The sequence below is a fragment of the Toxotes jaculatrix genome, chromosome 12, assembly GCF_017976425.1.
Source record: "Toxotes jaculatrix isolate fToxJac2 chromosome 12, fToxJac2.pri, whole genome shotgun sequence".
Lineage (NCBI taxonomy): Eukaryota > Metazoa > Chordata > Actinopteri > Toxotidae > Toxotes > Toxotes jaculatrix.
In genome coordinates this window covers 16,644,216-16,660,223 of record NC_054405.1, presented here as the reverse complement: position 1 = coordinate 16,660,223, position 16,008 = coordinate 16,644,216, and the positions used below count along the sequence as shown (strand labels likewise).

General features: G+C 40.0%; 1 protein-coding gene across 1 annotated transcript in view; it reads left to right on the top strand.

Moving 5' to 3' along the window:
* Nucleotides 1–15,705, top strand: part of pdlim4 (PDZ and LIM domain 4) — a 44,502-nt gene extending 28,797 nt beyond the window's left edge. The window contains exons 4-7 of the mRNA XM_041051901.1: nucleotides 2,737–2,996; nucleotides 4,358–4,515; nucleotides 11,220–11,358; nucleotides 13,089–15,705. Coding sequence (XP_040907835.1) covers nucleotides 2,737–2,996; nucleotides 4,358–4,515; nucleotides 11,220–11,358; nucleotides 13,089–13,293 — 762 coding nt within the window. The 3' untranslated portion in view covers nucleotides 13,294–15,705. The remainder of the gene's footprint in view (nucleotides 1–2,736; nucleotides 2,997–4,357; nucleotides 4,516–11,219; nucleotides 11,359–13,088) is intronic.
* The last annotated feature ends 303 nt before the right edge of the window (nucleotides 15,706–16,008 follow it).

The following is a 16,008-nucleotide window of genomic DNA, read 5'->3' as shown; positions in this document are numbered from 1 at the left end:
CAGTTTGGTCAGAGATTTTTGTGTCAGTAGCAGCTAATGTAGCTTTGAGCCTCTAGCCTCAAGCAGATCTCACTTCTAACTCTTCTAACACTTCCATATGATCATATCCTTTTCTTCCTGTTAAAGGGTTTTGTCTGTGCAGTTTTAGAGGGTGTCCTGTGCCATTCAGATCGTTGAGCACCATCTGTGACAAATTTGTGATTTGGCACTATGCAAATGAAACTAACTCGATGTCTTCTTCAGAGTCATTTCCCCTCCAGTCAATAAAACAAGATCAGAATGTTTTTTTTTCTCCGTGGTTTATTGCTCTTTTAAATATATCACCATATATGTTAGCGTGTGATTACTTGTCCTCCTTCATATGTCTTGTTTGTACAGATTAGGAGTCATAAATGTAATGTCTACTTTACGTTTACTGTCATGCCACTGCAGGAGCGCGTAACATAATACACCCTCAGGGGTTTTCCTCCACTTACCTTTATCCACTTTGCCCTTTATTCTCTAAACACAGACATGAATAAGCTTGCCTGACGGTGATACAGTTATTGTATGATTGGTATCTGCAGATTTAGCCCTTGTCTAAATATGACAAATGAATAATGGATTTTCATTAAGACTAAAGAGTCGTGTAGGGACAGTGATTTGTTCTGAGGAACTTCACTTCCAGTTCTGGGCATGTTCTCAGAGAACTGAAAGAAGTAGATGAATCAGCAGTGAAATAAAGGAGAACTAGGTTCAAAAGGCCACTTTACAGAGAGCAAACAGCAAAACATCTCATCTGAAATTGAAATGGTTTAAGAAACTAGATAAAATATTCCTATGGAGGAAGTGTTATGAGCAGTGAGATGGGAAAGCAGGATGTGAGATAATCATTAAAGCGGATGTCCCAGGTCCAGAGAATCAGGGTGCTTTAGCTGACCTTGCACTCGACCCATAATCAATGCTAGTAATCAGAAGTGAAATGTTATTCCTTGCAAATTCAGTATTTTTCACAAAACACGGTAGCTGAGGGAATTTTAAATCAAAATCACATGAGATCCACCATCTGTGCAAATAGGTTTCAAGATAACAAGTAGGTTCTGGTTTGGCCTGTTTGGTCCTGTGGTGAAAACCAGGCTTCAGAGTGTCTGGTTTACTTGGATAGGAAGCCACAGAGAGCTGGGTGTTTCTGACATCCTGCCCAAACAGGGTTTGGCTCTTGAGGTGCTCTGCTAGTATTTTGTTCCCAAGGCTTTCTGGATTCATCCATCTTGACTGCAGTAGGAAGAGGTGGTTTTGAATTTCTTGAAAGTCATCTGTCTTAACAGCAGGAAGCAGAACAATGACAGGGCATTTTTTCAAGTTCAAGATGTGGGCTTGTTGGTGTAGATGAAGAGGAGGTCTCTAGCATGCTGAAAAGTGCTGATTATAGAAGAGTCGGTGCATGTGTGCCGGTGCATGTGTGTGTGGTCCAGGCGGGGGCCGAGGACAGGATGACATCCAGCAGACCCATCTGTTGAAATGACAGGGGTCCTGTCTGGAGAGGCTGTGAACCTCCACCTCCTGCGGCTAAGGCACTTTAAACCAGCCCAAAACACACAGCCGCACACACTCTCAGCACACGTGCATGCACGCACACTCATTCCAGTGGCTTATAGTTACAACAGTCTGACCGAGAATGACTCCATTCTCATCCCTCTGCATTGCTTAACTTGTAAACAAGTCACTTCATTTCAGCTAAAATGTTTATAGTTTAAACTTATGATCATGTGCAGCCACGTTTCATCGTTCAAAACCGTCGGCTATCTCTGAAAATTCAAAGCACTGAAACGCTATCAGAGGTGGTGACATCACTGCAAGCCATGCAATAAAACTTTATCTGGAAAGTTCGGCCTCTGAGACAGACGAGACGGGCTGGCACTTAACGTTATCACTCAAGATTGCTGATAGCTGTGGTAAACACTGAGCTGCTCGATGATGTCACTAGAGTTTTTGCAAATGCATGAAAAGGGCGTTGACCTAAGAACAAACACACTCACTTGAGTATACAGTGGTGTAAGTGTAGGTGTCCTTGCATCTGTCCTGCATTAGTCCGGCAGGTTCTTCTAAACAGTTCCAGCAGAGCAACTATGTGGCAAGAATGTGGAAAGTCTGCTACAGCGTGTCAAAAAGATAATAATTTAATCTTGTACAGTATATCAGCACTGTCAGTTTCTATAAACTATTCAATTCATAGAAGAAGCAGCCAGAGAAAAAAACAAAACAAAACAAAACACTTTTTCAATATTTACACCACACAAGTTAATTTGTTTTGACAGAAACATCTGCAGGAAATCTAATGCAAGCTCCTTCTTAATAAGCCTTACTATTAAAGAGGGGAACACAGAAATGAAGTGGAAAAAGCTTTTTCTCTTAAAACCTCACCCTTGCAAAGCCTCATTTGGGAACAACCACTCTTTTTGCCTCTGAAGAATTGTGGTTTTCTCGTCAGGGCACCACTGGGCTTGTTTTCACGTTCCTTTGCTCTTTTTACGCTCATTTCCTGAACCAAAACGTAATGGTGCATTCTGTAATAAATCCATTACTCTTTTTTCTTTCTCCTCCTAACAGTCTTCCTCTAATATAACTTTACCATCGCATCCCTGTTTCTCTGATTAAACCATAAAATGTGGTATTTTCCTGTTTTGCTGTCTTCTATTTCTTCCTGTTTTTTCTTTCTTATAAATATATCTTTGTTTTTTCTTTCTGCCTTTTTAGAATTTCCGTCCCATCACCTGTGGATATGGCAGTTCCAGCCGTAAACCTTCATACACCCCTGAACCCCAGTCCCCGCAGGCCACCCAGCCCCCTCACCTGAATAACGGACACTCCAGACCCAACAACGGCCACAGCTATGGATACGGAAACGGAACCGGGCACGCTCAGTACAACAACCCTTCGGGACTTTATGCTGGCAGCAACGGAGACAGATCTCTGCCAAGCAAGATGGGGGGCCTCAGCCTTAGCGCCACACACAGGTGAGACAGAAAAACTGTGTGTTGTACAGGAGTGAACAGAGAGTAAAACATAAACGGATCTTACTAGACACATTTCATAGTTTTGATAAGTCTATACTCAATATAAGGCTTATTGTTTTCAGATTTTCTCTTTGCCCTAAAGGAAAATCTGGAAATACAATAAGGACATACTGATTATACTGTCTGTTTTTATTTTATATTACTAACTTAACTTTACTTACTTATTATTATTAAATAAAACAAGGCCTCACTGCCCACCATTACTGTGAGAAACAAGGAAATAGTAGTAAGTCTCAATGAACTGCCTCTAAAATCCATCAACCTTTCAGCTGTTAAAGCATCACCAGGTCTATTTTTATGTCAAAATACACCTACATGACCGTGTGATCTGGAAAAGCTATTTGTTGTTGTGCATCCCCTCAAGTGGGCAATAAATGCATGTGTTTAGTCTCCCAGTTAACATCCTCTCCAGCACTCCCCTTGACTGGACTGTTAATCCTGACTAGCCCCCGTCCCACAGACACACAAAGACACAGACAAGGACACCTATAAACACCATCTTAACAGTGCTCATCTCCTGTCTTTCTTCCTCCCTGTCTCTCACTCAGTCTCACTTTCGCTAACGCAGGCCTTCTCTCTCACAGACACTCATACACACACACACACACACTCAGGCTGCAGTGAAGCACTTCCTTCAGACTCCTGGAGGGGAGTCTGGAGACAAACATGCCGTTAAGTGTGTCAGGATTTGAGCACATCTGTCAGCAGCCCTGCTCATCTCCCAGAGGTTTGAATGTATCAAATGAACGTGATCCATCCTGTGAGGTTTGGGAATGACTTGATGGATGGATGAACGTGCAGAACCATAGCGCAGAACGGTTGTGATTAAGACTTCACGCCTGTGGAATCACATGGTAGAGTGTAAAGCATACATCTCTGTTTTCCCCTCTGTGCATCCATCCCTGCTGTCTCAGAAAAAGAAAAATCTATACGATGTGCTCTACACAGCCTGTTTAAAGAAAGAAAAATGTATTTCTTCCATGGTGTTTTTTTTAGCTGTCTTTCCGTCAAGTTTTCTTTTCTCTGTGAAATTGTCTGGAAACTGTCATCTGTTCTTTTATCTTTTTGTTTAGGCTACTTCAGCTCCTTTCATTCTTTCCTTCTTCAAACATCATGGCGCCACCTGTTAAAAATGTAGTAGCCAGAAGATGTAGATACCACAAAGGACACAAATTCACATTATTCCAGTGTTGTCTTAACTGGTTACTAAATGAAATCGATGTTTCTTGCCACCTGTCATCTAGTCATCATTAATCAGATTGCATTGCAATACTTTATTTTGCATCTCTTGTCTCCTTCAGCCCAGAGCCTCCCATGCAATCCCCTGTGAGCCGTAATGGTTTCGACACTCAGTCAGATGTCTACAAGATGCTGCAGGACTACGAGGAGCCCGTCTCTGAACCCAAACAGTCTGGATCCTTCAAATATCTCCAGGGAATCCTGGAGGCTGAGGATGGCGGTAAGGATTTCTGTGTTTGGGTGTGTTCATGTGCTTATATAAAGCCTGGAGGGTAAAAAAAAAAAAAGCTTGTGGTTCCACTGCAAGCTTTAAATCATGCACATCATGCTTCTTTTCTCAGGAACAGGGAAACTACCATAACTGATAGGTACATAAATAGTACATAGACAAATACATACCTTCAATTTTAAATAATACAAAATCTTAATTTGTCTGAGCTGTTTTTAACATCTGTAATATTACCAGCACTGATTGCCATCTATTGTTTCTGTTTTCACTCTTGGTGGGATTGTCCCTTTTGATCTGTCATTTACAGAAACATATATTAGATGATATCTCAAACTATTCTGGATTGATGGTGACAGAACTTTGAAGTTTGAAGTGATTCGTATACACTCTAATAGAGATGAACTGAGGAATGTGTATCCACTGATGGTTTTTCAGTGCATATGGAGAGAGGACACATTTTGCTGCTGTGGAGTCATGTTGACAAAATTATACTAATTAACCAAAGTAGTAGTAGTTGTCCATAAATATAAGGCCATAAAAACAGTACCACTATATTCTTTTGATTGAATTTAGAGTTCTGTGTAAGGCTGCATCTTTTCACTGATTAGCCCAAATGCTGCCTGCATGAATAATTTTATTTAAATAGAGGGCAAACTAAGCAAGAAAAATTTAATACATCACCAACAAAATCATGTTTTCAAAGACTACTGAAATTATTAACACTGTTGAGCAGGTATGAGACAGTTAATTATAATGTGGAAAGCCCCTGGCTATGCCTGTGTGCATTTGTGCAATTCACACCAAGTGTTTTGTAAAGTCACGTTGTTTATGCAGTATACGTGTACAGTGAAAATTTCTGAGTAAACATTTCCTCCTATGCAGATGAGGCTGACTCCAGCCAAAGGAAACGTCTTTCTCAGGCAGTTTCTCACTGCGTGTTTTGAACTCTTCTGTCTAACTGGCATAGTTTTCCTTATATAGAAAGACACAGACAGCGGGGATAGGGTTAGAGAGGAAGAGTGAGAGAGAGAGAGAGAGAGAGAGGGAGGAAGAAAGTCAGAATGAGAGAAAACAAGAGAGGGAGGGAGTAGGAGAAAGATGAAGTACTTTAAATAGCTCATGCAGGGATGAACACGGGAGGGAAGTTTTGTTAAGGCAATTTACTGCAAAAACAACTTCGCGAAGGACAATAAAGTGAGAAATATGGTTTTCCTGTCTGCCTTCTGACCGCTTAGCTTTCCAACTCTTGAGGAGGAGTCATGTGATGCTGACAGGAGCAGAGCAGGGATAATCTCTGGAACTAAAACCTTCTCTTCAGGTTCCTTGTTTATCACTAAAGCAGGCCAAAAGTTGTGAAAGTAGTAATTATAAGCGGAAATAGCATGGACCTCAGAGAAGTGGGCTTATGACCTGTTAGCATGGCTAACACTGAGGTGTCCTTGAAAAAAGTCCTTTAACCCTTGTTACTGTTACTGGAGTGTTACCAGCTGTGAATGCATGAATCTGCAGTGTCAAAGTCAGCATTAATGCTCGCTAACAATTTCTACTGATAGTCTAGTTTTAATTTATTGTAATGTATGTATTTTGTCATGCAGTCATCTATGTAAACTCTTAATTCTCACTTAAATTAAAGAATCCTCGTCTTAGACTTAGCAATGGCTTTTATGTGCTCTGAGAGAGTTCACATGCTGATGTGGGTTTTGGATGCCAGTGGTGGTACAGATGTTTTTGTTAGAGAACCTAATGATGGCTAATACTTGTTAGTAATCTGAATATTTTCATGCAACAAAACAATAAAACACTGTAGTTAATGCGTCCTCCTGGGGGCCTATTTCACCAGATTTGCAACATGCAAGCTGCCTCTTGCAACTTGAGATTGTTTTCTTCACTGCTTTAATTTTGACACTTTTATGCATAAAGAAACACCATACTTGCAATCAGTGCGGGGCAAATGGGCATGCTGGTACCATTTCCGTGTAAGCAGTGCTCGCAAATTGCTTTTCTGAAACAGGCTTCTGTTATTTACTTTTGACAGTGTATGAAACAGAAAAAACATTATTGAGAAAATAAACTTATATCTCTGATCTGAAACCCCATTTATATGTTTATCATATTTTAAGACAAAGCAAAGATTGATTTTCTTTCCCTGTAGAAAATTACTATCCCTGGCCAAGAGTGAAAACTTCCCTCTGTGTTATCACACCTCTGGGTCAGCCTTTGATGTGAGAACCGACAGGATAATCCACAGCACAAGGAACGGCGCTGACTGCTCCTGCAGTGCGGCCTGGAGTGCTGCCAGACGTTTTCAAACTTAATTTAGCGCTTAATATTACGCTCAAAGCAATGAGAGAGTGTGAGAGTTACAGAAAAAGACAGATGCTAATGACAGACGAAAGGGGGTTGGAGGGGGAGAGAGTAAGTAGCACCACTGATGGATTAAAGAGATTAAAAGGAAACTGTGTTTGTCTGCTGTCAGTGGTCTGTCAGCTTTGGAGACTGACGGGTTGATTGACAGGCTAAGTCTGTGATGAAACGAACTTGAAAACCTCAGGTTTACATTGGGAACATTTTAAAAGCTACCTGTCTTTGTGTTCATGCTTGGCGCGGCCACTTAATCCATGAGAGGGTATGAAATCCTGCCGCAGATGTTGCCAAAAACTGTCCCTTGGTTGTTGCGTTTTAATTGCACATCAAAGAAGTAACAAGTCAAATTAACAACTGAACAAATTTGACGCTCAGGTTGTAAAATCGAGTAAAATCGTCCTGTTTTTGAATGCATACCTTGCTGTCAGGCTTTTAAATCACCACAGTTGGTCCCCCTTTTGAAGGAGTCCCCTGTAGAGGCCATGTTGACTTTCAGGGGCTTTTAAAGTTAAAGCAAACAAGAGTGTCAGTTTACCCAGAATTCCACAGGCTTCGCCATGATGGGATAGCAATGGCGATAGAAGAGGTGTGGACTGACTTTTAAATTCTGGTGTTAAGTTAGGGTGTTACCCGAGATGGAACAGAACAATTTCTGTCTGTTTTAAAGAAGTGAACAGAAATCAAAACTGTTTCCTGGTGAATGTGAACACTTTGCTCTACTGCAGATGACACTTTACAATTTCCACCTTTATTAATGAAACGTTGAGGTGAATTTAAGGGGAAGACACACATGAGACAGGAGTATGTGTTTCTTTAACATTTGGAAAAATAAACATTGGTGCCACTGACCTCTCTGAAACCTCACACCTTCCCCAAAGTCCAAGGTTATTTGTTTAAAGAAAGTTCTGGAAAAATATCATATTTTATACCTCGCACTGTTTATTTCCAGAAAAATGACTTTCCATCAGCTGCTGCATGTTGTTTTTTCAGCAGATAGCTCGTCACAATAGTGATGAATGATGACCACAAAACCCAGTTGCAGTACATAGAAAGAAGGGAAACAGAAGGGAAACAGGCTGTGTCCTTTCTTGGAATAAGGCCTCTGTGAATTAAGACATCCATCAGCATCTCTGCTGTGCAGTGAAGGAAATGTTAGACTTTAAAAATATAACACTTGTCTGAGTTTTGATTGCCTAAATTATGACATGTAAAACTTGAAATTCTCACATGTAATAAGAGCTGTTACTTTTAGGTTACTTTGTCACAAGCACCATATGGGAAGTTAAATGGAATTACCCCCAGTGGACCAGCCTGAATGTGATTAGAAACTGTCTGTAGTCGTGACCACAACTCATATCGGTAAGGTGATGGAGATAAACATCACATCAGTAATGTTCTCCTTTAAACCCACGGCAGAGAAATTTAATTCTGGATGTCAAGTTTTAAGGCAAAGTTTCAAAGAAAAGGAGAGGGGAACATTCCATTCAGTTACTCCACAGGGATTAAGACAGACCTGAAAAGATACAAGATTTAAAGCCCTGGTAAGATTTCTGATCCAGTGGGACTAAAAACATGTGATTCCAATGGTGAGGGGGTTAACCCTTCAACTGTATGATGGCACAGGGGAACTGTTTTTTCACAGCACTGCACGTCTGCAATGAGACACGCTTGATATTCTTTCATATTAAAACGAAAGAACAAATTAAAATGAAATAGAACAAAAGCCCTTCATTAGCTCTCGGTTCCCAAGTCATCACTGTATTTGTCTTAACATCACTGAAGCACTCAGATTACAGTGACACGAAACAAACAAAACCAAAAAAAAAAAGAAATTCTTAGTTTTTGGAAACTGCAACATTTGAGAAACATTTGGTTTTACTTCACGATAATTCATTGTCATTGATTGATTGTTTAAACCACTGTCATTCCAGCACTTTCTACCATATTTTCCAGTATTTTTCTTTCTCTCATGACAATGGTTTTTCCCTCTCTGATTGCACATGTGGCCCCAGAGGTTGTGTCCATTTTCCGATTATATTTCCTGTCATATTATCAAAAAAAAACCCTTTTAAAACTCTTGCATAAATTGAAACCTGCAGTGCATATGGTTAGGAACAAATCAAGGCTTTTTTCTGACTTCCCTGAAAAGTTGTGGATATAACAATGTCCCACAGCAGCTGTATAAACTTGTATTATTACAGCTGTTTATTTATCTTTAAATTGCAGTTGGCTTTGCCTTAAATTCCCTCAGGCTTCACACTCTGCACTTGACAGGTTTGAGTCAGATGTGGGCTAACTTGTGTGTGACCGTTTTACAATATGTCTGGTTGATATTAGTCACAGTGTGGGACACACTTTGCACCATGAATGTTGCGTGGGGTGAAACAGGCTACGTGTTGTAACCTGCCAACTTGTCACTGTCTGTCAGTTTAAATATGGTGTCTCTCTGCATTTGGCAACAAAATACACGGGCCTTGGGTAGTCTGGCTATTTTAAAATGTAGAAGCAAAACTAAACAAGTACTTATTCATCCTGCTTTTTTTTTTGGTCTGAAAACTTCTATTAGACAACTTTCCCCTCTGTGAAAATGTCACACATAAAAGGTTTTCCATTAGAGTGCATCATTAGGTAGTAGAGACATTAATCCTAGAAATAACATAGCCAGCTCTTAAACACACCATGGATCAGTTAGAGGCTAACTGCTACTGAGAGATGGAAAGTCCTTTGAGTCAGGTGCCAGATGCAAGGTAATTAGACTGTGCTTGTGGCAGTGATAGGTGGCCTGTTGGCCTGAACTGCTTCTCCTGGCACATCATCAGTGAAGGGAAGTCATACACGGCCCCACTGATCTATCCTGTTGCACTTGGAACCAGTGGAGTAGCTCCAGACATCCAGTGATAAGTATACCCTCTCATGCATTCCAGTGAGGCATAACTAAATGCTTGATGGTTGGAGATGATCACTCTTAATGAAAAACTCTATCCGTGGGAAGACAGCATCCATCATTACAAGCCTCAGTAACAACAAGTGAGCATTACATACTGAAACTGTCTAAAAACAATGATTATCTTAAATTTGAATGAAAATCTTTTAGAGGTGTCGTCTTTTCCTGTAATGTTTGACCAGATATTTAAATTAACAAAGAAGGTGTATCTAAGAGTTTTTCCAGTTAAATGAAACAAACAACCTCGTATTGTTCACAGATATCGTGTGATTGTAGCATATTGGTGTGATGGTTAAAACTGGGCTCTGGATGTTCTCCATGGCAGATTTTTAGCGAGGTTTACTGGTGAATTTGTACAAGGAAATGCCACCACAGACTCTGACACTTGAATGAAGTGCACAGGAAGGAGTGAGAGACACGGCGAGGTCAAACAGAGGTGGAGGCGGACAAGGAAAAAGAAAAATACATCCTGATGAGTTGACACTGAAATTTTCTTCTGACACTTGTGCTTGTTTGCTTGTTTAGCATGTTCACATCACTGAACCTTTACTACACTCAGTTGCCAGTTTATTGGAAACACCTAGCTGCAACTAATTCAGTCTTATACAATAATCCTGAATTAAATCTGACAGGTAGGTAGCTTTTACTATTTTGTCCACCCCTTTTATTTCAGTGGGAGTAGGCTAAATAACATAAATGATCATAAAGTTAAATTACTCCTCTCTCTAAAACAGTTTTGAAGGACTGTTGTATTAGAATGTATTACTTTTAGCTGGGGGTACCTAATAAAGTAAAACTGGCAGCATGAATCATGTTTTTATCACAAATCGTGTGAAGACTGTATGATTGATGACCATTAAAAGCGGTTATGTTTATTATAACATAAACCATTATGTTTATGTTGTGCCAAAAACAGTTGGAAAAGTAATATATCAAGAAGTGACAGATAATATGCAAGATAATAGTAGTTGCCCAACGAGCAAACTAGTTTGTAACAATACCTCACATGGAAACCTGTACCGTGCCTTTATGCCAGCAGATTAACACACATCTGGAAGGAGAGCCAGAAATAGTGAGAAAAAGCTCAGTGGGAAACAAACTGACCCACGATGCCTCCTTCGAAGGTGTCGTGCAAAATATTTATCCATCTCTGTATCACCATGCTCTCATCTTACTGCCTGGAACTCAAAGGGGGATTTCCTGCAGAGTGCAAATACACAATACTCATGAACCTGTATGGTTTTTTCCCCTGAAATACCAGATTGGCAGTACTTGGAACTGAATGGCCCTAGAAAACATACACACACACATTAGCAGGCTTATTTTTAATGTCTGATCAGTTTCCAAAGTTCTTATGTTTATTCTGTGGTTATTTTGTTATTTCTAGGTGTGTCCCCAACAGAGAGAATGAGAAGCTTAAAGTCGCCCGTCAGGTCTCCAATCCCCAAAATGGGAAGCCCGATCCCCAGCCCTATGTTTGGTCTTCAGAAGCTACCCCAGTGCACACGCTGCTGCAATGGCATTGTGTAAGTATTGTACAGATCCTGCTTTAATTTTTAAGTAAACATTAAAAAAGGGACTCTTTACCACCATAAATAAAACAACCCATAGAGTAAGTATGTAATTGCGTCTTAATGGTGAGAAGCCTACGATTCCTTTTTCAAGTTTCACTTTATTTTTCATTTCAAAACTGAGGGAAATGTTATTTTTTCTATCTAAAGTATCACAGTGTAAAACTGAATGGTATAAAAACTATGGTTACCATGGTCTACAATTACAGACTTGCTGAAGATCCAGTAAAGATGATGCTGAAAATATGAATGATTTATGCGTAGATTTGCTGTTAAAGCTGTTTTAATCGCCATCTGGAAAGGATATTTCTCCTGCTTCTTTTATGATGCCACTTGTGGTCATAAAGTTAAAAGGTTGAACTACGTGATATGAGTCAAGGTTCTTCCCTTAAACAAAGAGGTTAACTTGTGCAGGTCGATCTGCACCGACAGGCCTTTCACAAGTCTAATGTCAAGAAAAATCTATTCCCATTTATCATTTTAATGATTAAACCAAGCCATTCTCCACACCCTTTCCCACACACACACATGCTGCATATATATATTCTTGCCTGCACACAGGTGCATATACACAAACTTACTCTAAGCATTAAGCGCATGCACATGCACACACCTTTCTGCCAAAGTAACCGCATGCACCGGTAATCCCCCCTCTATAAAAGCAGCTGCAGGTAAGCAGTGATGTCATCGGCTTGCTTTACTCTTGAACAAGAGCGCATTGTAGGAGCTCGCATGGCATAATAAGGCTGTTATGACCTGGGAGCATTTTACAGCTTTTTAAACAAGTATAGAGCACTGTGTCAAGAGTTTATCCTGCGAGTGGTGTGGTTAGATGGGGAAAGCAGTTAAAAAAAGAAGCAGGCTTATAACTGAATGGTCTCTGGCCCGCGTCCCCAGTCCAGAAAGGAAAATCTTACTGGGAGCAGTGAATGAACAACGCCCTTAACAACTGCTGTCACTGTGTGACTGAGCAAAGCAGTGAACCTCTAAATGAACTAGGGTTGATCAGTGGCCAGCCAGCAGAGTAAATATGTACTATTCAGCTCCCAGGTGTGACAGTATGAATGTGTGTAACCTTTTTTGGAAATGCCGCTGAAATATGACATATGATTAGACATATTCAAATGCTTGCTTGGTTACAGTAGCTGTAAAGTATGATAATTGTTGATTTGCATAGATAGGGAGTTCAGTCAATAACAGTTTATCACTGCTTACTTCCTTTTAAAGGGTTCTGCTTAATGTTCTGTCCTCTGCATCAATGATGAGACTTGCAGTTAGCCTTTTAAGGCCCTCTGCATTTTGCAGTTCGTTCATCAGTGCATCATTTTCCTACTAAGCATTCATCCATTTTCATCCTTCCCAGTGGTACAGCCCTATGACGTTGAGCTATTTTTGTTTGGTTTTTCCCATACACTACATATAAGGCTGTGTTCTTTCTGTACACTGTTAATAAAACACATTCCAAAAACACATACCAAAAAGCCACAAAAAGAAGAACTAGATGTTGGTCAACACTGGCGACCATCACCCTCAGCTTTTTCCCTTTGGATTGTTTTTCATTGAGCAGTCATCCTCTTCTGCATCTCCCGGGTCTCTACATTTGTTAGCCTACATTCAGTATATGCACCGTGGCTTTGACGCCTTCATAAGTCAAACATTGTGTCTGCTTTCATGTCTCTATCCAGTGGCACCATTGTGAAGGCCAGAGACAAGCTTTACCACCCCGAGTGCTTTATGTGCGACGACTGTGGCGTCAACCTCAAGCAGAGAGGCTACTTCTTCATCGAGGACAATCTGTACTGTGAGACCCACGCCAAGGCACGCGTCCAGCCCCCAGAGGGCTATGACGTTGTTGCAGTGTACCCCAACTCCAAGGTGGAGCTTGTCTGAGATGGAGATGCAGCTGGTCATACTGTAATATAACTGGGAAACCAAGATATGGGAGAATGGGGCTACTGAGTATCCTAGCCTGGATTTGCTAGGTTCTGTCAGGCAGGAATGTCGATCTTGGATCACTTTTGTCTTTGGGAGAGTCCAATGAAATGTATGTTTCACTGATCCAATATCAGCATTTCTACACTGACAGACCTAATAAATGCTATGTATATTGAGGAAATATGTTGAGAATAAGGCTCGAGTCTGAGGAGAATCTCATAACTTCAACCCATTAACAAGCTGACATTGTATGTTATGTCCCAATCTGACAGCCCTCATCTCTCAATCTGCGTGTTTACATTGATTCCTAGATACAAGAGAACCAGTTAAGCTCATATTAACAAAACTGTGTTCATATCCATATCACAACCACAGCATTCCAGAGTATTCCCTGTAATCAACAAGAAAACAAGACAGATGCAAAAGTCAAAAGTAAATAGAATGGAGATGCTGGAGATCCAGTCTGAAATGAATACACCAGCAGCCACCTATGTTTTTCTAACAATCAGCATATCAGTTTATCACCAGCATAATATCCAGTGTCCCATGACAACCCTCTCTTAGGCCTTAACTGTTAAGCACGAGTGTGTGCATGAAATGCGTTACCACAAGAGATTTTTTGAGCTGATTGGTTTGTTTGCTGTGATGAAGTGTGCAGAGATGTTGGAGGTTTTTCTGCCTTCTGACCAATTTTGCCTTTAGCCATTAGAAAGATAGTTTCCCATGCAGCATACTACACTACAAACGTGTCTTTGTTTTGGAAAGTAATCTAAAGTATAGGGATATATTTAAGTTTTGGTTAATGGGTTTAAAGGTTTCTGTGTCTTTTTTTTATGTTACAGTTACACATTATACTCCTGTTGCGGATGGACTTTTGCATTTGTAAATTACATGTATACGATTTACCTTTCAGACTTTAAGGCTTAGGTTTTTTGGACTTTCTATGTTACAAAACTGGGGAGCATCACTATTTTATTGCCACTTTTTATGCACACATTTCAATTATGTGGAAAAAATAAGCAATAATTCATTATAAGTGGATCAGGTACAGGTATAATTGTGAGTGTCTGGAATGTGCGTCAGTATGCTTTGGGGTGTGGGTTTACTGAACTGTAACCTATAATGAAAGCCTCCGTATGCAGCTATGCAAGCACCACCTTCTGCAATGTAAATAAAACCCTGCAGGAGACATTCTCAAAGCTCTGGGAGAAACTCTAGAACTTGGTGAGAATCAGTGTAAAGAATTTCTCCCAGATCTGCTCACAACAACCTCAATATTCACCAAATTGCAAAAACAATGAAACAGTGAAATAACTTAGTCCAGTGCAGTGAATGCAAGCAATGATGACATTTTGAAAGAAGAAGATAAAGTGCTTCTGGCTCATGCACCTGACTGAGAGAGGAATTTCAACTCTCACACTGAAGAAGTTCACTGGCTGTGTTTATTAAAAACACCCCAGGTTAACACCAATATGCGCTCCGCCCTTCCTGACAGCTTTTATAAATGGTCATGTGCATTTGATACAGGAGATGCGGCCACAGAAAATTGTAAGAAACTCATAAACTGGGACTCCACAGTCTACAACATGTGGGAGTAATATTCACTTTGTTTAGATTTTTGGACCCACTACATAGATACATTACAGTTCCTCTTTGGAAGACGGAAAAAGAAGTTGGAAGTATGCATAGTTTTACTCCCTTCCTACAATGAATTCAGATTTCTGGTCACAGCCAAGTCCATGAAACAAATGAAATATATTTCTACATTTCCTCTGAGAGAGGGGAACAGAAAGGGAGGGAGTAAGGAGGGAGTGAGAAAGAGAAATGAGGAGACGGCATGGATTTTCTTCTCTTGACAGACATTCTCTCTGCAGGAAGAAAGAAACGTGCCATTATGACTGCAATATGTGGCCATCTGTCTTGGCTTATTGTGAATGGTGAAGTAAACTGGGTGGAGAAGAGTGATTTTATTCTTAATTTTTAAAAAAGGCTTCTAACAAAACTACTTTTGTAATTTGAAATGAGAATGAGAAAATACATTTTGCAGTGCTGATATCCTTTTTTTATAGATATCAACAAAGTTGTGGATGTTGATATGCCATCTGTGCTAGTTTTCTTGTAAATTATGTGAAAATGATATTGCTACCACATTGTTTCTTTGGTATTGTAAATATTTGTTTTATCGTGATTGCTTTAACATATATATAACATGTCACTCACATGCCTTTGCGTAGCCTGTGTCTTTAAATGATTTCTTTGACACAAATCCTCTTCTCTTGTTTAACTTATTGCTCTTCTAGCACATGGTTTTTGTCCTGGATCTTATTTGCTTTTTTTTTCTAGGATATAAATAAAATGAGAAGCGCATTACCATGACATGATTGTTTACTGGTCTTAACTGCAGGATTTCCCCACCACAAAAAAAATATGTTCAAGGACAAAACAGAAGGGCCCGGTTTCGTGGTGTTGTAGAGTTTTTTTTTTTGTTTTTTTTTTCAGAGTGTAAGGTAATACACACAAAGTCTGTCTCTGTTCATTAAACAACAACAAATCGGCCTGTTTCTGGACAGAATATGAATTAGGTCAGGAGTAGGTCTTAAAAATAGATAATTCTTGTTTTAAAAGTGGCTCGTCACAGTTCCTTTAGATTCGTTCAGTTATTCATTCGTT